Raw genomic sequence first — 24,226 nt, 5'->3', positions numbered from 1 at the left:
TAGGAGTGAGGAAATTTCATGACTGAATTTGTTGCACGGGTGGCATCCTGTCACTGTTCCACGCTGGAATTCACTGAGCTCCTGAGAGCGACCCATTCTTTCACAAATGTTTGTAAAAACAGTCTGCATGCCTAGGTGCTTAATTTTATACACCCGTGGCCATGGAGGCGATTGGATCACCTGATTCCGATAATTTGGATGGGTGAGCGAATTGTCTTGGCAATATAGTGTATATACCCATGATGCCCAGCAAGGCCGTGTTTCTCGTGTATTCCCCTCACAGCCACAGGGACCTGAAGCCTGAGAACCTGCTGTTGGACGAGAAGAACAACATTAGGATAGCAGACTTCGGCATGGCCTCCCTGCAGGTGGGAGACAGTCTCCTGGAGACCAGCTGTGGGTGAGTGCTACTGACCATGGCGTCATATTACACACCGACACTGACATCAGCTCAGAGAATGGCAGTATACATAACACGTAGCCTTGCACATGTTTAAAATGCTCCGTTCCCCCGACAGTTGCTGTAATCTTATTAACACCTTCCTTAACGAATTGGAGAATGTGCAAGAAATTTTATTACTTTTCTTTATTTCTCAGAATGCATCACCAAGCACGTTCTTTCCACCTGTGTCCCCTTCAGTCTCTTCTCTCTCTCTCTCTCTCTCTCCCTCACGTGTTCGTCCGATGTCCGGCCGGGTGCCGTGGCTGGAGGCACGATCACTCCAGACCTTTAAATGAAAAGAGCTCTTCTGAACCCAGTGTGGCCTCTCGTCCTCCCTGTAGGTCTGCTGTAATGAGGTCAGCGTGGGATGAGGAGGCGAGCCTGCTGCTAACCGTAGTGCGGAGACGCTGGTGCTTGCATCCCTCTCTCGCTCCTTCTCTCGCTCCTTCTCTCGCCTCTCAAGGGCCGCATCTGAGGAATGATGCTTTTGGATTAGGGCTGTCAGAAACGGGAGGGTCACAGACCCCCGGTACAGCTTACAAACGGCAAACGTGAAGATAATAAACACGGTTGGGCTGAGCTATATTGTGGGGGGCTTTGAGGTACCATTACATCGGAAGCTCGATGTTCTTCAAATGAGTGGATTCTGTATCTTTTGATGCTGTATATTGCATGCATTTGTATTCTGCATATAAGCGAAGCAATTTGTGCATGCTGAGTTGACTCTGATGGGTGATGTGTTCAAGCCAGCTGACTGATAAGGAGACGTTACCGGTCTGCCTGCGGCACAAAAAGAGAAGAGGGTTCTTTCACAGCCGCGGCTTGTGGATTAAACCTTGAAAACAGGCTGCACAAAAAACACAAAAACAATATCTAAAACAAAACCAGCATCCAGTACTAAACCAGCATCCAGTACTAAACCAGCATCCCGTACTAAACCAGCAGCCCGTACTAAACCAGCATCCAATACTAAACCAGGATCCAGTACTAAACCAGGATCCATTAATAAACCAGGATCCAGTACTAAACCAGAATGTGTATGCCTGAAATATCTCTTGAATCCCTTCACTGTAAAACGGGGAGCAACTTGTTTGTGTTTGGGTTCTCCTGGGTTCTCCTCTGTGAAGAGCTGAAGAGTGAGCAGGTTTAAAGGATCAGAGAGGGAGGTTTCAGGAGTAATGACTACAATTATCTGGTGTTCAAGGTTTTTGTTGCTGATATTTACTTAAATACTTGTCATGACACACATGCATACATTTTTGTATTTTCATTACAAATAGGAAAATATTTAAAAGATATCAAGGTTATGTATAAAAAATTAATTAATTTTAAAATTATTATTTGTTTGATTTTTAGAAGGCATAAGTGTAGCTTTGTGTATTATTAGAAAAAAGGTCACATTTAAAAATCAAACATAAATTCTGGCAATATGAAATTTTGGGGATCAACCCAAGAATCCTTGAGTATTCAGGCACTGGCAGTAAAATCTGACAAAAAATAATTAATTAATAATTTTTCAAAGTATTGGTTTGTATCAAGAACAGTTAAACTACACTTGGCATCAGCATCAAAGTCATAATTGTGGGGGTGTTTCTGCTCTAACATAAAAAGGACGATCACTGTTTCTGTCTTATGTAGCTAAAGCACATGTCCGCTGAGACCCATGTTTCCTTAATCATTTGAAACGTATGGCGGTCGTCCTCGTCCCGGTCTCCCTGTTAACCAAACCTGTGTTGATTTTGGCGTAAGTGCTCCGTCCACTCATGCTGGTACCCCCCAGGTCTTCCCGAGACGGGGCGTGTGTGTCACACAGCAGCTCCTGGCTCCATGACTCAACCGTGACAAACGATGAGTCGCCCTTAGCACCACCACGCACCACCACGCACTGACGCAGTTCAACAGCTACAGCGTGCCGTTGCCGCTGCTGGGCTGTCTCGTTTAAAGGTGCTGCGTTGGAATCTTCATCTCTCGTGTCCTGCAGTGAAACCCACAGACATCACGCAGGCTAATTAAAGTTAAGGAGAATGAGTCTGATGTCGTCATCATCTGAGTCATAAACTCCTGTGCATCGAATTCCCAGACATGACGAGGCCACCAGCGTGATGTAAAGAAGGTGTCACTTTTGAATGCTCCATACAACGTTGATTGCTTGGATTCTGTTCTGTAATGTAGTTCTATAAATGCAAATCATAAATAAGTATAGGCATAAATATTCACTGATTGTCAGTTCAGGCCAGTGTTTTTTTGAGCTGGCTATCCAAGAGAGTTCTGCACCTAAACCTTTATTGGCGTTGGGTGTTCGAGCCATTGTGGATCTCACGTTTCCTGGAGAGGAAGCTGATCTTCCAGAAATATGGCAGCAATTATATAAAATCATGTCTGGCGTTAGTCCACGTGACTCTCAGGTTTACCCTAGGTACTCTTCCGCACCTTTTGCATGGGTTTGCCAGCGCTAGTGTGATTTGAGATATACCTCCATGACAGAGGGGTCTTCTTTTCCTCCACTTAGCGATATGTGAAAATATGTTTGGACAGCATAGCTGCCGTCATGTCTCAGATAAACACCCCTGGGAGCCACTGCGAGTCAATCAAAGCCCATCCAGTGTGTGTGTGTGTCACGGCTCCTGAAAACGACTTCGGGAACTTTTGTGGGATGATGGTGGTGGTTATTATTGTTGTCGTGGTTGATGGCTGCTATGTAAATGAAAGGGAAATGAGCTCTAGTGAATAGCTGGGAGAGGATTAATGTGCTGACATTCTACACCACAGGGGTTCCCTCCAAAAGCCCATTCATCCTTCTAATGGACCTCTTCTCCACTCACGTTCCTTCTCATATTCGCTCCAAATCCGGGAGAACAGTTTGCACTTCTAATATTCCCATCCCATATTTCATATCTCACTCTTGCTTTCTTAAGGAGGGAAGAGCTTAGCGATGTCGTGTTGTTGCATCGTACAAATGACACAGTAATGAATGTTATGGTTAGTAGGGGCAGTCATCAGCAGCAGTCGCTTTGAGTTTCACCTCGATCAAAACAAGAATGCGGCGATCAGAGAGTTCGGAGTTAGAGAATTACGAGCTTAATGTGCTTTGCTAACTTGTTGTGCATTGCAGAGTCTCACCGCCTGCGGTCATTTAACATTAAGCAGCAAGCAACCGTTTCTGAGCTGGGTGGAATGTGTCTGCTGACTTTGAGATCGGGTCTTCCATACTGCCATCGGCCGCTCTGCGTTTCTTCCCACTCGACCTGAACCACAAGCCTTTGCCAGACGTTTTTGGCACGGCTTTGCCGGACCAATACAGTTAATTTTGCTATTTGTATAACCAGCTATATCGCTTACAAACAGTATGCTCATATTAGCATTGACTTTTATGTATGAAGTCAGCGTGAAGTTGTTGGGGGGCTGTCAGCTTGTGCGTTCTCTATCGTGACTGTTGACAGCTTGTCAGGAACTCGTGTCTTATCCTTCCTCCTTCTGAATGTGGCTGACGGTGTTCTGTCTAACAAAAGGCCCCTGTTCACACAGTCTTAAAACGGGTTTGATCAGTAGAGCAAAAGCATCCAGTAGGGGAAGATTATTTGAACCATCTGAGCAGTTGGTGAGCATGACAACACATAACAGAGAAATAGATTTCCTGGGACATTTCATCATAAGTCTCTGAATGCTTCTGCCTCTCAGACCCTTTTAGCAGCCATTTTGAGAAAACAGCAAACTTACAGAGTTTCATGTACATTGGTGGGATTAATATATGGTGTTTTTTTCCAACATGACAAATTATAACCAGAGCTGACCCTCCTCTCTGCACCCACAGGTCACCTCACTACGCCTGTCCAGAGGTCATTCGGGTGAGTGTGCCCTTGCAGGACTAATGTCATCGTTTGGGAGCCAAGTGTAGTGCCTTATCTCTCTCTTGCTGTTTCTCTCAGGGGGAGAAATATGACGGAAGAAAGGCAGACGTGTGGAGTTGTGGGGTCATTCTGTTTGCCCTCTTGGTGGTGAGTGCAGTCTTCAGCTCCCCACTGGATTCTCAATGCCTAATACGAGTCCACTCAAAAGCTCCAGTAACAATGCATCCTTTTGGGCCAACATTTATTGAGTTTAAATTTTGTAGTTGTTTGTTTTTAGAGGATTAGAACCAGTTGTTGTGCTGATGCTGATTTTATTTTGCTTTTCTCTTCTCCCTTTGCTGGCCAGACAACCTGCTGTAACGTATTGATAGCAATAGGACTGTACAGCAGTGAGGGTTTGAAGCCTGAATAAATAATTTGGGTAGTCTCAGTGAAATGTAAAAATCCAGGACTCAAGAATATCCTCACAGATTGAAGCACTGGAATTGGAGCATACACAGCTTTTAAACCTGCTTGTTTGCTATTCCCAGGTCCTCTGTATTCCATTCCAAGGTGTGTTGGCCAAAATGAAAAAGCAGAATCTCAAGAAAATATTATTATTATTATTATTATTATTATTATTAATAATAATAATAATAATAGGACATTTGGAGTTGCACATGGTTCCTGACCTTCTGAATAGCTTAGCTAGTGTCTTGGTGACTGAGGTTGTCTGATCAGCTGTTACCTGAGCCAGGTGTAGTCAGGGATCAACCATTTATCTCACATCTGGGCCAATTCAGCTCTCCTGATGAACTGCTTCCTTAACGAGAGAGGAAGAGCTAATTGTGAAAAAGTTGTTTGTTTGTTTGTTTTTTTCCATCGCTTCTGAATGAACCTTATGTAACACTTTAATATTCTGTAAATACTCTCAGCTGGTCTAAACAGTTCTTGTTCTGTTTTCCCCAGGGAGCCCTTCCGTTTGATGATGACAATTTACGGAACTTGCTGGAAAAAGTGAAGCTGGGAGTGTTTCACATGCCACACTTCATTCCGCCAGACTGTCAGAACCTCCTGCGAGGGATGATCGAGGTGGATGCTAGCAAGCGACTAACGGTTAGCCCTAGCTTTTTGTTCACTGTCAGATCTTCCTCTGAGGTGGAACAATGCCCATCGTTGTTGACCAGCAAGTTCCACGTCTGGCTTGTCTCGCTAGCACTGAAAGAGGAGGCTGAAGTTCAGTTCTCTAGATCCATGGACACCTGTCCACGTTACACTGGTGTTTCTAACGCTCTCTGGTACTTATGGTCTAGGTACTGATTTTATGTATAATGATACCTCATTGAGATGGATAGAAAGACAACAGACAAAATTAAAAAAGAGAGAAATAGAGGCAGAGTGGGTGAGGATGTAATTGTGTAGTGGATGAAATTTAAATCATTAGTATGGGCTCACAGTTCAGAGATACAGATGCTTCTGTGCCTTTGGTCCAGTGTTGACACTTGTGAGCGAGCGTAGCTGACCAACACACACACACACACACACACACACACACACACACACACACACACACACACACACACACACACACACACACACCTCCAGAAACACTAGGACCCCTCGTTTTTTTACCGGTTCCTTATGCGACTGGACAGAGGGGGGCTGGAGTGGGGGTGACGTTAGGGGACAGAGGGGGGCTGGAGTGGGGGTGACGTTAGAGGGCAGAGGGGGGCTGGAGTGGGGGGTGACGGTAGGGGACAGAGGGGGGCTGGAGTGGGGGTGACGTTAGAGGGCAGAGGGGGGCTGGAGTGGGGGTGACGTTAGAGGGCAGAGGGGGGCTGGAGTGGGGGGTGACGGTAGGGGACAGAGGGGGGCTGGAGTGGGGGTGACGTTAGAGGGCAGAGGGGGGCTGGAGTGGGGGTGACGTTAGGGGACAGACACCCAGGTCAGACCACCCTGGATCTGTCTGCTCACAGTCAACGAGATGCTCAGTGGGACGTCAAGGATATTCAGAGGTTTTGTTTTGCAAAGCATCAGTCCTCCCCCCCCTCTCTCTCTCTCCCTCTCTCTCTCTCTCTACCTCTCTCTCTGTGTCTGTCTGTCTCTCTCTGTCTGGCTCTGTTTCTCTCTCTCCCTCACTCTCTGTCTGGCTCTGTTTCTCTCTCTCTCTCTCTCTCTCTCTCTCTCTCTCTCTCTTCCTCTCTTTCACTCTCTCCTTTCCTGTGTTTTCCTCTGCTCTTTCTTATACACAGCAACCTTGGATGGGTTTGTAGATTAAACCCATGCATATACTGACATAGGAGCATGTTCTAGGGGACTCAGTCTAGGGGACTAGAGCATCAGTCTAGGGGACTAGAGTCTGGGAGTTCATATGAAGTGCTCTAAGAGCAACACAGAGGGCGTGGATCCCATCATTCACCTCTCTGATGTTGCATCATGAGTTCATTCCAGACCTCATGGCTGTTTTGAAAACCCTTGAAGGTGATCTCCAAAAGTTATCATTAATATTCACGACACTGATCTGTGCGAGTCCCCTACCATTTCATGCTGTGTGTGTGTGTGCGCGCGGCGCGCATGTTGTAAGATTCAGTTTAAAAATAAAAGCACACATGACCCCTCCAGGTGTATGCCTGGTGATTGGACATCGTCTTCAGTCCTTTAATCTCAGTCCTTTATGTCATTTGTCACTACAGCACTGACTCCATGCCTCTCCAGTTAGAAACAATTGCTGCTCACTCGCTCTCTCTCTCTCTCTCTCTCTCTCTCTCTCTCTCTCTCTCTCTCTGTGCTGATCACTCCTGTCGCGTCTGGCGTCTGCCGTGACCATTAGCAAGGCTCCCGTGCACACGCCGCTGTTTCCCAGCATACTCTCTGGCTGTTCTCTCTCTCTCTCTCTCTCTCTCTCTCTCTCTCTCTCTCTCTCTCTCTCTCTCTCTCTCTCTCTCTCTCTCTCTCTCAGCACAGTGGTGAATGTGCAAACTGTGTAAACTCTCAGGGTGATTTTGCCTTCTTTTCCCTTTCAGTTAGAGCAGATTCAGAAGCACACGTGGTACATGTAAGTACATCCATCTGTTTATTGTGTGTGTGTGTGTGTGTGTGTGTGTGTGTGTGTGTGTGTGTGTGTGTGTGTGTGTGTGTGTGTGTGTGTGTGTGTGTGTTTTGCGGGGTGTACATGTGTATGTCAGGATGTTAGGGAGATGAATGGCACAGCCCCTACATGTTCTCAACAAGGACAAGCGTCTGCTCACCCACTGGGGCTTAAGCTGCCTGCTCATGTGCCCATGATCCCACACTCTGCCTGCCCAGAGAAGGAGGCGGGGACAGACAGACAGAGAGAGGGTGTGTGGCTGTGTGAGTGAAGTTAGCAGTGGGAGGTTGCGGGAGGTCTGTCCTAGAGCCTGTGTGGGTCACATCCCCCCTGTCCTAGAGCCTGTGTGGGTCACATCCCCCCTGTCCTCCAGCCTGCGTGGGTCACATCCCCCCTGTCCTCCAGCCTGTGTGTGTCACATCCCCCCTGTCCTCCAGCCTGTGTGGGTCACATCCCCCCTGTCCTAGAGCCTGTGTGGGTCACATCCCCCCTGTCCTAGAGCCTGCGTGGGTCACATCCCCCCTGTCCTCCAGCCTGCGTGGGTCACATCCCCCCTGTCCTAGAGCCTGCGTGGGTCACTTCCCCCCTGTCCTCCAGCCTGTGTGTGTCACATCCCCCCTGTCCTCCAGCCTGTGTGGGTCACATCCCCCCTGTCCTAGAGCCTGTGTGGGTCACATCCCCCCTGTCCTAGAGCCTGCGTGGGTCACATCCCCCCTGTCCTCCAGCCTGCGTGGGTCACATCCCCCCTGTCCTAGAGCCTGCGTGGGTCACTTCCCCCCTGTCCTCCAGCCTGTGTGGGTCACATCCCCCCTGTCCTCCAGCCTGCGTGGGTCACTTCCCCCCTGTCCTCCAGCCTGTGTGTGTCACATCCCCCCTGTCCTCCAGCCTGTGTGGGTCACTTCCCCCTGTCCTAGAGCCTGTGTGGGTCACATCCCCCCTGTCCTAGAGCCTGTGTGGGTCACATTCCCCCTGTCCTCCAGCCTGCGTGGGTCACATCCCCCCTGTCCTCCAGCCTGCGTGGGTCACATCCCCCCTGTCCTAGAGCCTGCGTGGGTCACAGCCGTGCTCTGCTGGGTCCTCCTCTCCACCGCACCCTGTATCACCTGCAGCTTTAGGTTTTGGAGTTCTGCGTTACCTGCTGCTGACAGGAATAAGGTCCTGAATACAGTTCTTTAACCACAGCTCTCAAAAGAGCTTTAACACCACACTCGAGCCCTGAAACTGAACAGGGTCATGCAGCAAAACCTGCCATCATTTGATGTGGCTGGTTGTCTTGCACATACATTTGTAACGCTGTGTATTATTATGTTGTTAGACACATCACTATTTGTATTTAGAAGTTCTGCTAGTTTCAGGGTCCAGGTCTTTTGATGGAGCTTTTCAAGCGTATCCATTGCTAAAGGCATTTAAATGGGATTTGCTGCGTATACACAGTAAAGACTTGGTGTATGTGGGATCCTGGTCTTCGGTGATTATGTGTCCTGTGCTCTGTGGCAGTGGCGGGAAGAACGAACCGGAGCCAGAGCAGCCCGTGCCCCGTAAGGTGGCCATCCGGAGTCTGCCGTCGGCCGACGACATCGACCCAGACGTGCTGGAGAGCATGCACTCGCTGGGCTGCTTCCGCGACAGGAACAAGTTGCTCCAGGACCTGCTGTGTGACGGGTGAGCGGCCCACTCCCACCTGGAGGCAAACGTCCGCGGCCCAAACACTCAGCCCTGCGCCGAAGATCCCAGTGTGAAGGACCTAGATACCTGAGTAAACAGAGGGCGGAGGTCAAGGGATAGTGAACAAGGGAGTGTTCATAGGGAGGAAGGGTGCCGCAGGGAGGCGTATGAACATGGCTCATGCTCATCAACACACACACACACACACACACACACACACACACACACACACACACACACACACACACACACACACACACACACACACACACACACACACACACACACACACACACACACACACACACCAACACATGAACACAGTCAGGAAGCAGGCTTGTCTTTTGGACATGTTGTTTGTCAGACGGTCGTAGCATAATGATGTGTGCTGAGCCAGCCGTCGTCTCCTTCAGAGCTGCTCCTGTGAGTTATCCTCCAGCAGGGAGGTGTTCCACGCTCTGCTTCTCCTCCTGGGTGAGAAAGAGGCACACCCGAGAGGGGGGATGCTGTTGCCTGGGGGGGCCTTTTAAAGCTCGTCCATCACACACAGGTGGCACCGCGGCACCAACCTGCTCCCCACCACTGCTTCCTACTGCCACTGATAAATATACCCTGGGCTGGTGCTCATAAACCATCACAGGGCTGGAGTGCTGATCTAAGATCAGTCACTTTTGCTAAGACCAGTGTAGTGGAACCACGGAATCTGATTGCAGATCATCACTCTCCCTATGAAATATGGAAATATGTGCAGGCTCTTCGTAGATTCACCTCCAACACACGGTTTCTGTTGTAAATGAATAACCTATCTGTGCAGTGCCAGTCATGGCAGGTGTTCTCATGTTGGTCTGCCATTTTTTTTTCAATCCCCTCAGTGACAATCAGGAGAAAATGATCTATTTTCTGCTGCTGGACCGAAAGGAGAGGTACCCCAGTCACGAGGACCAGAACCTCCCCCCACGCAACGACATAGGTATGACTGAGGCCGCCCACGGAGTTTCACGCCAGAGGGCATGGGTCACGCCAGAGGGCAGGGGTCACGCATGGACGTGTTTTCTATATCCCAAAGAAACACTGTAAATAGTGCAGTTGCTTTACCACTCTGGGTAGATTTTCTCAACACAGAATATGATTAATGTGACTCTTATTCTGCAGTTATTATTGAGTAAGTGAAGAATGCCACGTTTCATTGGTCTGGCTCTGTATACCAGCAAGTTGCATTAAAAACGGACACAATGAAGCTAAAGTGCAGAATGTCAACTTTCATTTGAATATTTTACAAATATGTTAATTTGAAGAACTTACATATATGTTAATTTGTTTCTATTACATTTATGTTAAATCGGCAGTTTAAGAATGAGAGCGCTGTTTATACGTGATGTCACGGTCCGTTCACCGGCAATTATCCACTATTGCATCAACAGAGGAAAATCCACTAATCCACTCTGTCTCGTTTCGAAGACATTTCCCAGTCAAGCTCAGATGTCAGTTCAGATTCAGCTTGGTCAAATACCCTGAATCCCACTGGCCACACAAATGGCTTAATTGCAGCAGCAGTGATCAATGTGAGATCAAATGGAGTTGCCGTCTAAAGACTTCCAGATCGCTGCTATCTATCGACTGCAGATGGAACCAGAGCGGCTCTTCTATCTGTTGTTTGAAACGTGTGTGTGTGTGTGTGTGTGTGTGTGTGTGTGTGTGTGTGTGTGTGTGTGTGTGTGTGTGTACACAGATCCCCCACGGAAGCGTGTCGACTCTCCCATGCTGAACAGACATGGGAAGAGGAGACCAGAGAGGAAGTCCATGGAGGTTCTGAGTGTGACAGATGGTGGTTCTCCTGTACCAGCGCGGAGAGCTATTGACATGACCCAGCATGGACAGAGGTGCCTGCACACGTTCACACTGGACATGTTCACATGCCCATTCTATATACACACTTGTATACACATCCATACTATATACGCATTTATATACACATATATATATATTACATAAACACTTGTATACACATACATACTATACTTGTATACACATGTATGCTACATACACACCTGTATACACATGTATGCTACATACACACTTCTCTACACATCCATACTATACACACACCCCATTTGTTTTCTTATATTTACTTCCACTGAATTTTACCACTGGTCGTTGTGACTTGTGCAGACTGAGAGGCCTAACTGTGGCATCTCATTCATCTGCGTTTTATTAAATTTTTTATTCTTTCATTTGCAATTTCCTTTCCGTGTTCACCCTTAGACGGGGCCTGAGTGTCTGTCAGGCTGCACACGCTGCTGTTGTGATTTACACCTGTTCCTCCACTGTAGGACAGTGCAGGGTTATTGATGGCCCTCTACACGGGGAGCGCATCTCCCAGCAGGGTGCAGAACTCGTACTGACTGTAGTCTAACTCTCCTTATTTGGATCCAGCTCAGGGAGTGGAGGGTAATTTGATATGATACTTTGATCATTTAACTTCAAGACACTTGCCTCAAGTATTAATGCTCAACTGTCCGCGCTAAACACTGCGCTGCAGGTATCCTCACACATGCCCACCCACGAGACAGAGAGAGACAGACAGAGAGAGACAGACAGACAGAGAGAGAGAGAGAGAGAGCCTTGTCTGTTGGGTGAGCAGGAGGGGAAAATTGGTGATATTGTGCACGTCTGCATGGAGACCTTGACTTGTCTGTTCCCTTTGTCTTCTGCTGTAGTCAAATAGTGTTCAGACCACGCCAACCTCAAAGATGCACGTTTGCCAGATTTAAGCTTTGTCATGAGTCTAGTTACTAAACTCATCTACATCTAGCCTACAGCCTCCAGTCTGTCTCACACAATGTACATTTAGCAAACTGGCAGTTTTGCTGTTCTTCTCTATGGAGGCAGTAGAGCACCTGTGTGTGTGGATGGCAGCCGCGTGGCATGTGCAGTCTGCTGAGCTCACCCGAGCCGGCCTGGGCGCAGCTGCCCCGGGACGGGTTCCCCCCTCCTGGCTCCTGGTATCCTGGCCGCCTGCCGGGCGACGCGGGCGACCCTGTCCGAGTTCCTCTTTCTCATTTCCCAGCTCATTCCCAGCCCGCACTTTCATTACATCTTTCATTTGCACTCAAATGTCAAGGCGGAAAGAAGAAATGAATTTGGGAATGGACTCCAGATGACCTGACCCCCTGGATTGATACGTAAGGCACCCGGGGCTTTTAAAAAACGACATCACTGCAGGGTAATGGAGTAAGAGAGCTGCAGCTGCCCAGAGGTGTGTGGGATCCCTCCACCTTCCTCACACTCACCACACTCTTCATAGACAGCCTGCCTCACACTCACCACACTCTTCATAGACAGCCTGCCTCACACTCACCACACTCTTCATAGACAGCCTTCCTCTCAAGTGAGATCACCTTCACTCTCTTATTTTCAACATTAAATTAAAGCCCCAATTTCTATTTACATTAGTGTGTTTGAACCTCTCACTCTACGAGAGTGTTTGAACCTCTCACTCTACGAGAGTGTTTGAACCTCTCACTCTACGAAAGTGTGTTTGAACCTCTCACTCTACGAGAGTGTGTTTGAACCTCTCCCTCTACGAGAGTGTGTTTGAACCTCTCACTCTACGAGAGTGTGTTTGAACCTCTCACTCTACGAGAGTGTGTTTGAACCTCTCACTCTACGAGAGTGTGTTTGAACCTCTCACTCTACGAGAGTGTGTTTGAACCTCTCACTCTACGAGAGTGTTTGAACCTCTCACTCTACGAGAGTGTTTGAACCTCTCACTCTACGAGAGTGTGTTTGAACCTCTCACTCTACGAGAGTGTGTTTGAACCTCTCACTCTACGAGAGTGTGTTTGAACCTCTCACTCTACGAGAGTGTGTTTGAACCTCTCACTCTACGAGAGTGTTTGAACCTCTCACTCTACGAGAGTGTTTGAACCTCTCACTCAATGAGAGTGTGTTTGAACCTCTCACTCTACGAGAGTGTGTTTGAACCTCTCACTCTACGAGAGTGTGTTTGAACCTCTCACTCTACGAGAGTGTGTTTGAACCTCTCACTCTACGAGAGTGTGTTTGAACCTCTCACTCTACGAGAGTGTTTTTGAACCTCTCACTCTACGAGAGTGTGTTTGAACCTCTCACTCAATGAGAATGTCTTTGAACCTCTCACTCAATGAGAGTGTGTTTGAACCTCTCACTCTCACTAGATAGTATGTTAGCTTGAGCCTTTCACTCTACTAAATAGTGAACTGCTAGAATTCCTCTAGACTTTCTTTGCTTTAGTGCTTTCAGTAGCTAGGATGTCTGGTTAGATGCCATAGTTTTGCTATTTTTCCTAAACTCTTCATTTTTTCTCTACATAGAAGACTCAGAAGCCTTTGAAAACAGTGTCTGGATGTGCGTTGGAACTGGAATTGAGATCTGTGATGTTTTGGGGTTTGCTCGTGTGCCTGTGCGCTAGGCTGTATGTGGGTGTACTGTGCATATTACACACATTTCTGCCTGTACTCTCATTTTTCATGTTATTTCACTCTTACAAAAAAACTTTTGAGACTACGAGACCTTTAGATCTTTTGGCTTTAGACAACTTGAGATCAAAGCACATCAGAAAGGAAACAGGCTTTGAAATCTATTCATGACACCTTCAATCTTTAAAAACAGCTGATGGAGTTGCCTGGTGTTTGGAGGAAAACAGTTTTTTATTTTCACACACGCACACACATGCACATACACACACACACACACACACACACATTATTGTACAGGTATGGGAAGTGTAAAATAGGAATGCTTACAAAAAGTGTCAATAGTGAATGAAGAAAGGAGAAATCTAAATCTAATCAAGGCTAGATATTTATTTTGTTATGGTTCTGTGGAACTTTTGTAGATTGTGTTGTAGATTGATTTTCTGACAGTCTATTTATTTGGAAAGTTATTATTAACACGGCAGATTGAACCATCACACCTTCATGTTCCAGTTTTTAGTCAGCAGTTTCTCAAGCTGTGTGTGTGTGTGTGTGTGTGTGTGTGTGTGTGTGTGTGTGTGTGTGTGTGTGTGTGTGTGTGTGTTTGTTTGTTTGAATCTGTCTGGTCTGACTTAAGTCTGACAGCTCTTTCTGCTGTGGGCTGCTGGGTAATCCCATCATGCCTGTGGGCTGGCCTGCGTTTGGTTAATGTGCTTTCTGGCACTTGTCCCATCTCCTCGACTGGGCCAACCCCCACACCACCCTGCGGCCTTCTGGGCCTGCCTCAAACACTCACATTACTCTCGCAAACAAGACTGCCTGCTGACTACGGAGCACACTGCTTTGTGGGCTGCCCTGTGGGCTGCTTTACCAAGCAGGATCCTGCTGACCCCAGAGCAGCCTAATGGGCTGAGTTTGTGGGAGCTGAGCCACACTGGTGTGACGGCATCTTCCCTCCCACGCAATGCACTAGTCAGTCAGTGCAGCGTATCATTTATCTATGAAGTGTGGTTTATTAATCACAACATATTTTTGGTTACCCTAAAGCACATAGATTTCTCTGGTATTAAAGGATAAACATTATAAAGTTCCTTAAATTGGAATATTCATATTTGAATAATATCTGCAAATGTAATAAAGCTGAGTATCTTTGCAGTGCTTTAGAGTTTGTGTAGTGCCCTTTTAAAAATCTTTGGATTTGCTTACATAATCTTATCAAAATGGGTCTCCATTTAGTCTCCATTCATCGGACAAACTAACCATCACAGAAGTACAATTTTGACATAATTAGTAGGCTAGAGAAGTATGCAATTTCAGCTGCAGCCTAGGACACAGTGCCAGCCCCATGATGTAAAACTATGAGTTGGTGTTCAGTCTTTTCACCTTTCATATGGTTGATTCTATTTTGGAGTCTCCACTCTGCCTGGACTCTCAACAGGCTGCATGGTGTGATGGAGAGATGGACACACTGAAGCACCAGCGTGTCTCAGTGGGACAAGCACTCACTCCGGTCTTCTCACTGAAGAGACCAGCGTGTCTCAGTGGGACAAGCACTCACTCCGGTCTTCTCACTGAAGAGACCAGCGTGTCTCAGTGGGACAAGCACTCACTCCGGTCTTCTCACTGAAGAGACCAGCGTGTCACAGTGGGACAAGCACTCACTCCAGTCTTCTCACTGAAGAGACCAGCGTGTCTCAGTGGGACAAGCTGTCACTCCGGTCTTCTCACTGAAGAGACCAGCGTGTCTCAGTGGGACAAGCTGTCACTCCGGTCTTCTCACTGAAGAGACCAGCGTGTCTCAGTGGGACAAGCTCTCACTCCGGTCCTCTCACTGAAGAGACCAGCGTGTCTCAGTGGGACAAGCTCTCACTCCAGTCTTCTCACTGAAGAGACAAGTGTGTCTCAGTGGGACAAGCTCTCACTCTGGTCTTCTCACTGAAGAGACCAGCGTGTCTCAGTGGGACAAGCTGTCACTCCGGTCTTCTCACTGAAGAGACCAGCGTGTCTCAGTGGGACAAGCTCTCACTCCGGTCCTCTCACTGAAGAGACCAGCGTGTCTCAGTGGGACAAGCTCTCACTCCAGTCCTCTCACTGAAGAGACCAGCGTGTCTCAGTGGGACAAGCTCTCACTCCAGTCTTCTCACTGAAGAGACAAGTGTGTCTCAGTGGGACAAGCTCTCACTCTGGTCTTCTCACTGAAGAGACCAGCGTGTCTCAGTGGGACAAGCTCTCACTCCGGTCTTCTCACTGAAGAGACCAGCGTGTCACAGTGGGACAAGCACTCACTCCAGTCTTCTCACTGAAGAGACCAGCGTGTCTCAGTGGGACAAGCTGTCACTCCGGTCTTCTCACTGAAGAGACCAGCGTGTCTCAGTGGGACAAGCTCTCACTCCGGTCCTCTCACTGAAGAGACCAGCGTGTCTCAGTGGGACAAGCTCTCACTCCAGTCTTCTCACTGAAGAGACCAGCGTGTCTCAGTGGGACAAGCTCTCACTCCAGTCTTCTCACTGAAGAGACCAGCGTGTCTCAGTGGGACAAGCTCTCACTCCAGTCTTCTCACTGAAGAGACCAGCGTGTCTCAGTGGGACAAGCTCTCACTCCGGTCTTCTCACTGAAGAGACCAGGGGAAGAGAGCCCAGTGCATGAGCTGTGCAGGAGTGAGCAATAAAAGAGATGTAGTGGGAGAAGAGAGGGAGATGGAGGGAGAGAATGAGATGGAAGGATGGAGATGAAGATGGAGAGGGAAAGATGGAGATGGAGGGAGAACAAGTGACATGAAAGAACAGCTGGGCTGTGTCTGCACGGACAGCCGTCTTGCCTGATGAAGACAGATTGGTGACTGATAATTCATTTGCTTGTGCGTGGAGGTGATTGAAATGTGTGGAGGTGTATGTATGGACATCTGTTGGCAGAGAAGAGTAACAGTCAGTTAGCTCAGTATGAGTGATCACCCAGGAAAACTGAAGACACTGGTTTGTTAGAGCTCATCGCTAGACGACTGGGCCTCCCAGCATGAGGAGGCAGACTCAGAGGAATTTTTCATTGTTAATGGTGGCATAGATTATCCTTTGTTTAGTGTCACTTCGGCATGTGTGTGCGTGCCTGTGTGTATTGTGTTTCTTCTTCCCTTACAGGCCAGAAACCCCCCACCCTCAGTCCTTATGCCTAAAGCTTTGTGTTCTCTGCTATCTCTCCACCCTATATCTCTGTATCTCTAATGGCTAGGTGTGCTCTCTCTTGCCTTTGTGTGTGTGTGTGTGTGTGTGTGTGTGTGTGTGTGTGTGTGTGCTCGCAGGTCCCGTTCGATCAGTGGTGCTTCCTCAGGTCTGGCCACCAGCCCCCTTAGCAGTCCAAGGGTGAGTGTTTTGTCTTTCACACTGACGCTCCCTCCACCTGCCACCCATTGTGCTCGCCGCACAGACCATACACACGTCAGACGCTCGACACTAACACACACGAGCTCCGAGGAGAACGTTATACCCCTGACTTCGTCCACAGACGCTGTCATAAACAGGGTGTCCTCTCCCCGTTTAACGCTACGGTTTCGCGGTTGGGTCTGAAATGTTTGCCTTTAAGGCTGATCGCTGTCAAAGCGTAGATAGGGTGGGGAGAGTGTGTGTGTGCGCTGACTGATTCTATAGAGCCCTGCCTGGTTGCCCCTGCGTCTCTGCTGTCCTGGGCTCTGTGCTGCTTCAGATCATGGCCCTGCAAAACCCAGCTTCCTGCCCGATTAACAGAGGAGCTCCTGGCCAGGCTGGGCTGGACCACTGGGACAGAATGGTTGCCAGTTGCGAGGGCACCAAAGCACTGCAAGACACAGAAACCAGTGCTGATGTAAAAGAAAAATCGATTTGTGAAATTTACTCTTAAAGGCTCTGCCCTCGGTGTGCTCAGCCACTGGAGACTGTGAGCACAAAGCCTCAGTGTGGACAAACGCGATTTCTGAGATTGGTGCCATCGCTCTGACCACCTGCGGTGGCTAAGTGGGTGCTCACGCCACACACAAGGCTGGGATTGAGTCCCAGTGGTGTAGAGATGAACGCAGACACGTACGCAGGCAAACGTGTCCGCCCGTAAGAGCGCAGGCGTTTAGGTGTGAGCGTCGACGTATGCAGCCTCTGCTTCATTTCTGCTCGACTGCCAACCTGTCCACATCACCGTGACGACGACCGGCGCTCTCCGCCCCCTCTTCTCTGGTTTGCTCTGGTTTTTCTGGTCTTTTTCTGTCTCTGCTAACTGCATGTTCTCTTTTTCTTTTGTCTCTTCCTCCTGGCGCTGTGTGTTTATTTGCTCCAATCCTGACGCATCCATCTCCATGTCTCTGTGTCTCCTGTGTGTCCATGCTGTGTGGCTGGTAAATCTCCTCCTCCTACCGCCCCTGCTCCGCCCCCTGCTACACCTGCTGCCCCGCCCACTGCTCCGACCGCCGCCGTGCCCGTGCACGGCCGACCCCGTAGCCCGGGCGAAAGTTCCGCGTGCCGCCTCAAACCTGCGAGTTTGTGCTCTCGGCCGACGCGAGCGTCGTCGCCCCCCGCAGGCGGCCCTGTGCACTGCAGCCTGCCTGCTCACCCAACTCCCTCTCCCCGAGCTCAGCGTGCGAGACGCTGCTAGCGCTTCCCAAGACCCAGACGCTGCCAGCTAAGTCCAGAGGCTGCATCAAGCCCCTGAACCCAACCAGGTCCATCCCTTTACTAGAGGCCGAGCCACAGACCATTTCCACCGCTCACTCAGAACCCTCCACCCCGGTGGTCCCTGGCGGCCCTCTGGTGCAGGCGGCGACCACAGCCGGTTCCGTCCGGATTTCTGTGCCCTCCCTGGCCACCGTACCCCTCCGTCCCGTCTGCCGAAACCACCTCCGTCCTGTACCTGGCTCTGACTGTGGCACCAAATCTATCCCCACCATACAGGTGACCCCACACCCCTCCCCCCGGGGCAGCCCTCTGCCCACCCCCAAAGGGACGCCCGTCCACACGCCCAAGGAGAGTCCGGCAGGCACGCCCACCCCGACGCCGCCTCCTAGCCCCTCCCTCGGGGGCATGCCCTGGAGGACACGCCTCAACTCCATCAAGAACAGCTTCCTGGGCTCGCCACGCTTCCATCGCCGGAAACTGCAAGGTACTCTGGGAAGGACACGTGTGAACGGTGGCAGAAAGATGGTTTAGACACATGAATGTCTCACAGTCAGCAGTGCTAACAGACCATGAACACCAGGAAGCATCTTTTCTGCTCAAACTGTAGACTGCTTAGACCGTCCCTACTGTACATTTTACTTTGTGTATGATCATCTCAGGTCTCCTTCATAGCAGAGCTCCTCCACGTGTTACAGTGTAGTAAAGAACTGACCAACAGCAACATGACTGTAACACAAATGACATTTAGTACATTTAGCCTCACAGCTACGTGATGCATGTTCTGTATTTATTATATATGCTTGCGGACAAGAAGGACCATTCATGTTAATCGTTGCAGGATGTGAAATACATGAATATACTTTAGTTTGTTTATTATGTGTATTTTGTAAGAGACTATACACAAACTACATTAATCTTAATTGAGAAGAGCTGCTTTGCACCAGAGTTAGATGATAAACTAAGTTCCATCTGCAGTCCCTGGGCAGGTAAACTGACTAATACTAAAAACACAATATGTATAATGCACAAATAAAGTAAAATCTACACTATTATTATATTTATAATGTTAACTTGGCAGACAGTCCCCTCAAGTAGTCATCTCACACCCGGACTTGACTCCCCCACACAACTAAGATATACTGTCTGATGAACTGTATCTACTGTAAATGTAAACTGTTATTGTCTCATTCTGAATAGTTCCTACTCAAGAGGAGATGTCCAGCCTCACACCAGAGTCTTCCCCAGAGTGAGTTTCTCTAACTGTGCGCACACACACACACACACACACACACACACACACACACACACACACACACACACACGCATACGTAGGGTGAAAGACTAAAGTTCTGCAAGAATGCTATTTGCTGAGGGCAGTTAAAATTTGTAATTTTATTTCTATAAATTACTTTCACTGTTTTTCTTTTCTGAAAAACAAATTTAAGCATCAACTATTAGATTAAAGTGCCTTTAAGATGCTTATAAAATGTGGTCTGTCATGTCAGGGATCAAACGTCTTCAGGATCAGAGACAGATGTCATGTCTCCAGGTCCTCTCGTGTTGGTGATGGCAGTCAGCCTCCTCAAATTTGTTTTGCAAAAAAGGGAATTATTTGTTCTCAGCAATAATGATCCATTGATGAGAAAAGCCTCTCTTGTCCCAAGGCCCCTTCTGCCAGCGTCAGGCCTCTCCTAATGTGGTTAGAGTCATTGTCTGGCACGCCAAGCCTTTCAGTCTTCTACTGTTGCTGGCTGTCTGTCTCTCTCTCTCTCTCTCTCTCTGTCTGTCTCTCTCCCTCTCTCTGTCTGTCTCTCTCCCTCTCTCTGTCTGTCTCTCTCTCTCTCTGTCTGTCTCTCTCCCTCTCTCTGTCTGTCTCTCTCAGTCTATGCACTCTCTGTCTGTGTGCTCCCACTCTGTCTGTCTGCTGTGTACTCACTTATTCTCTCTCTGTCTGTCTCTCTGCCCTCTCTCTCTATCACTCCATACCTCCACTCTTACTCCATGTTCTCTTCCTCTCCCTCTTTGTTGGAGGCTCAATCATGTCCACCCCCCACTATGACTCTTACCACACGCATGCCGCACACACACAATACACAAATGGCCAAGTTTTCTCTCACACTGAGTTGCATCTCCACTCCCTCCCTCTTCTCTTTCTCTATGTTTTTTTTTGTCTTTATTAACCACGGGGACACGACCATGTCCTCCCCTGCCTGGCCCCTAGCTCTATATCTCATAAATCAGTGTCCAGGCTTTCCTCTGCATGTGCCCGTCCACAGATGGACCAGACAGTTCCTCTGCTAGAGAGAACGAAGAGCTTCATTGTTACCAGCTACTTTGATCTAAAAAAAATTCTTTCCCCAGCTGCTGTTCAGTTGGATTCAGAGTATTTTTTTTACTATTTACTTCAGAGTGTCCCCAGCTGAAATAAAACATTCTCATTCAAATTCTCTCCCTTATCAAGACAGTAAATGAATGTTCTTCTGATGGGTTCAGACCGTACGGCTCTTGTTTGTGTATAAATGCCGGCGTGTTTACATGCAGCATGTAATGAAATCATTTGGTTTCTTTGTGCTTGCAGACTTGCCAAAAAGTCCTGGTTCGGCAACTTCATTAACCTGGAGAAAGAGGAGCAGATCTTCATGGTGATCAGGGACAAGCCTCTCAGCTCCATCAAAGCGGACATAGTGCAGGCCTTTCTGTCGGTACGCCGTCCTGCACCGCCTCGCGCCCGTAGTCCTCTGACGTTCTGAATACATCGCCACATTTTCCCGCCTCGTGATATCAGATCGAGGGCGTCGGCCATCACAACAAACATGCAGAGAGACTCACTGTTTCCCGCGGTTTTGCCGCCGTGCCCGTGATTTACGTCGCGATTCACCGAGGTTCTGGTGGAGCAGCTCTCACCACCCCCCCCCCCCCCACACCCCCACCCTCCTCCCCCCTCACCCAGTCAGCCATTCATTGGGGTCAATAGAGACCGCAGTACGAGCAGTGCTCATTAGCATATAGATGCTACTCCAGTGAAAGCGTCCTGCAGAGGAACCACTGCATTGCCTGCCGCTTTTCAGGGACACTTTGTGGCCGCTCAAAGCCGCTGTACCGTGGCCTGAAAAGTGTCCTGTGTGCGGAAAGTTTGGCAAGAGGATGCCCAAGTTTTCAGAGTGATGTCATTTCCTTTTGGTGCGTTGCTTTTGAGACGTGAACTCGTCATAACTGAGACGGCACTTGTGCCTCCGAGTGTGAGAATTCGCTGTCATCAAGGTGGACCTTCCTCTTGCGTGTACTCGTCTCCTCTGATCTCGCCTCATCTCCTCTGATCTCGTCTCATCTCCCAGATTCCGAGCCTCAGCCACAGCGTGATCTCCCAGACGAGTTTCCGGGCGGAGCACAAGTCCACAGCAGGCCCCGCTGTCTTCCAGAAGCCGGTGAAGTTCCAGGTGGACATCACCTACACGGACAGCAGCGGCGCCACCAAGGACAGTGGCATCTACTCCGTCACCTTCACCCTGCTCTCAGGTAACCACAGCAACCCACCCAAAAGCCCCACATGGGGCCCCCAAACGGGCCGACGCGTTTCGTTCAGGCCGGGCCCCGAGCGTGTAAGGCTTCCGGCCGTGCCAAGCATGGACTGGAAGTGCCCGAGTCTTTTGAGCCGGGGGACCCGTCCCCCCCTACTCCCAAGGAGTGTTGCACTCCTAACCGCTCTCCCAGGGAGGCGCGGGACTTCTTAAAAAGAAGAAGAGCAGGTGGCATTGGCTTTGAAGTGCAGGTCATTTGTGGCCTGCTGTTTTACACATGGCTTCTCCGTAGGGGGCCCTGACTGGTGTTGCTCTTCCTCTTCCTCTTCCTCTCAGAGAAGGAGACACAGAAAGAGAGAAAGACACACACACGGGGGGGGGGGGGGGGGGGGGGGGGGACTGAGAGACTGTGAGGGAGGAAGAGTGAGATGGAGGTTGTTTCCAGCAGACTGCCTGCTCAGACAGCTCAGACAGGCCCTGTGATAATATGAGCTCCACACTCTAATCATCACCACGGCAATTACATCACGTTTCCGTGGCACTCTCACAGACAATTATAAGCAGAGCATAAACAAAAGAAGCTCCATTAGTCGAGTTCTTCGCATACAAACATGTTATATTCCCGGTAAATCAGTGAATCAGTGTTGTTTCTCCTCCTGACCATGATGTCAAATACGAGGCTTTATGCAAGATGCTTTGCACTCTGACCATGGTGGCTGATAGCACGAGGCTGACGTTCCTTCTGCCACGAGCCAGAGCAGGTCCCGCATGTCCAGCCTGGTCCTGACCCTCCTCCTCACCCTCCTCCTCCTCACCGTGTCCCTGCAGGTCCAAGTCGGCGCTTTAAGCGGGTGGTGGAGACCATCCAGACCCAGTTGTTGAGCACACACGACCAGCCGGGCGTCCAGCAGATGGCTGGTGAGTAACCTCCTCCCACGCACCCCTCAACCCACCCCGCCCTCCCCTTCACGTGCATGCCCTACCACACGCCCACCCATAGCACGGCACTGCACTCCACAGATGTGTGGCCACGCCCCTCGATGCCCGACACCTCTCCTCCACCCACTGGCTGCCCACGCCTACTGCCCTTCTCCTCCACCCACTGGCTGCCCACGCCTACTGGCCTTCTCCTCCACCAGCAGTCGCTCCACACACCACCACCCTCCTGCAACATGCATCGATCAGACTGTGCACATATGAAGAGCCAAGCAGTAGTATGATACGAGGGTTAAAAGCTTTAATGGAAAAGACAGTTAAATATAAACCCTTACACGGGGCCACAGGAGAGCGTTCTATCTATGACCTATAACAGTCCTTCATAGGAGCTTTTTATGCCCAGAGTATGAATCAAAATATAACTTAATGACTGTAATAAAGAAACAATTGTCTCATTTGATGGGTTTATGAGAAAAATATTATCGAGTGTGTCCCAAAGAGCAGCCGGTGGCTCTCCTTCCAGAGAAAACGGGAGATGGAAAAGGGGAAAAGAAAGAGAAGCACTTTCGTCCCTCGTCTATGCATGTCTTTCCTTCTGACTCATCCATCGCCTGCTGCAAGCCTGTGTGCTGTCCTCCTGCTTGATAACAGCGCCCCCTACTGAGCCAAAAGAGGCCCTGCAGCAGCTATAGAGCCCTAATAATCCCCCACCCCCCCCCCCCCCCCCCCCCTCCAGGTGATTGAGCTCATTATCACTTTGTCTTTCTCCAGTAGCGCATTACAAGATATGATTTACAGTGGACGCCTGTCCTCGGTGAGAGTGCAGACAGCAGGCGCTGATGTTTAGCACATGTGGATAAAAGTGGAAGAACCCTTCTGCAGGCATGAACCCCAGCCAGCATGAAGGGTCTGATTCAGGGTCTGATGCAGGCTCTGATGCACGCCGGGTCTGCTGCTGTGGGGTCTCTGTTTCTCAGGTGGTCTGCTGTGCTATCAGGGAGCGGGCAGACCTCAGGGGTGGAGTGTGTCCCTGCCTCATCTCTGCTGACAGGTCCACCCACTGTGTCCCATCACACAGTGTCTCACTGTCCTTCTCTTCCTGCTCCACTCTCTGTCCCTCACTTCTTGTCACACATAATCTCTCTCACTCACTCACTCTCTTCCTGTTTCATTGCTGTCTTTCCCTTCCAGTCTCTCCCTCATATTCTGTATCCTCTCTCCCTCTTTTTTCTCTCTCTCTCTCCCCAATCTCTCTCTCACACTCATTCTCCTGTGCCTATCAGTACCGCTGCCTCCTGACTCTCACTTGTTATCGAGCATGTGTGTGTGTGTGTGTGTGTGTGTGTGCGCGTGTGTGTGTGTGTAAATGGTTGATTAAGTGCACATTGCACATTAAGTTTCCCAAGATCTCCAGAATGTGTATTAGCTATGAGAAAAACAGCCCAGGAGAACTGGATTGCTCCAGATTAGTAATGGTTGTAGCTCAGTGAGCCTTAATCTAGTTCAGATTTAGATGTCTGTTCACACATCACATAGTAAAAGCTAATTTGTTCCACTGGTGAAAGATTGAGTCCAAATGATCATCTAGACATTTCTAATCTCTCTTTGCTGGATTATGGTCTTTGAAACTCTAGACATGTCCGATGTTTTTTAATCTATTTTCAG

At 49.1% G+C, this 24,226-nt stretch overlaps 1 protein-coding gene across 5 annotated transcripts in view; it reads left to right on the top strand.

The window, feature by feature from the left end:
• The window catches only part of brsk2a (BR serine/threonine kinase 2a), a 122,968-nt gene that overhangs the window by 96,706 nt on the left and 2,036 nt on the right, over positions 1 to 24,226 (top strand). For 4 of the 5 annotated variants that reach the window (XM_077005717.1, XM_077005715.1, XM_077005714.1 and 1 more), the window contains exons 5-18: positions 284 to 400; positions 4,254 to 4,287; positions 4,369 to 4,437; positions 5,239 to 5,385; positions 7,293 to 7,324; positions 8,855 to 9,019; positions 9,895 to 9,992; positions 10,752 to 10,902; positions 16,772 to 16,832; positions 18,384 to 18,591; positions 19,305 to 19,353; positions 20,686 to 20,809; positions 21,443 to 21,623; positions 22,454 to 22,543. In XM_077005717.1, coding sequence (XP_076861832.1) covers positions 284 to 400; positions 4,254 to 4,287; positions 4,369 to 4,437; positions 5,239 to 5,385; positions 7,293 to 7,324; positions 8,855 to 9,019; positions 9,895 to 9,992; positions 10,752 to 10,902; positions 16,772 to 16,832; positions 18,384 to 18,591; positions 19,305 to 19,353; positions 20,686 to 20,809; positions 21,443 to 21,623; positions 22,454 to 22,543 — 1,526 coding nt within the window. Of the gene's footprint in view, positions 1 to 283; positions 401 to 4,253; positions 4,288 to 4,368; positions 4,438 to 5,238; positions 5,386 to 7,292; positions 7,325 to 8,854; positions 9,020 to 9,894; positions 9,993 to 10,751; positions 10,903 to 16,771; positions 16,833 to 18,383; positions 18,592 to 19,304; positions 19,354 to 20,685; positions 20,810 to 21,442; positions 21,624 to 22,453; positions 22,544 to 23,332; positions 24,214 to 24,226 lie in introns of those variants that run through there. The other variant, XM_077005719.1, reaches the window with a different exon arrangement.

The sequence above is a fragment of the Brachyhypopomus gauderio genome, chromosome 5 (genome assembly GCF_052324685.1).
Source record: "Brachyhypopomus gauderio isolate BG-103 chromosome 5, BGAUD_0.2, whole genome shotgun sequence".
Classification (NCBI taxonomy): Eukaryota; Metazoa; Chordata; class Actinopteri; order Gymnotiformes; family Hypopomidae; genus Brachyhypopomus; species Brachyhypopomus gauderio.
This window is presented reverse-complemented; position numbering and strand designations above follow the sequence as displayed.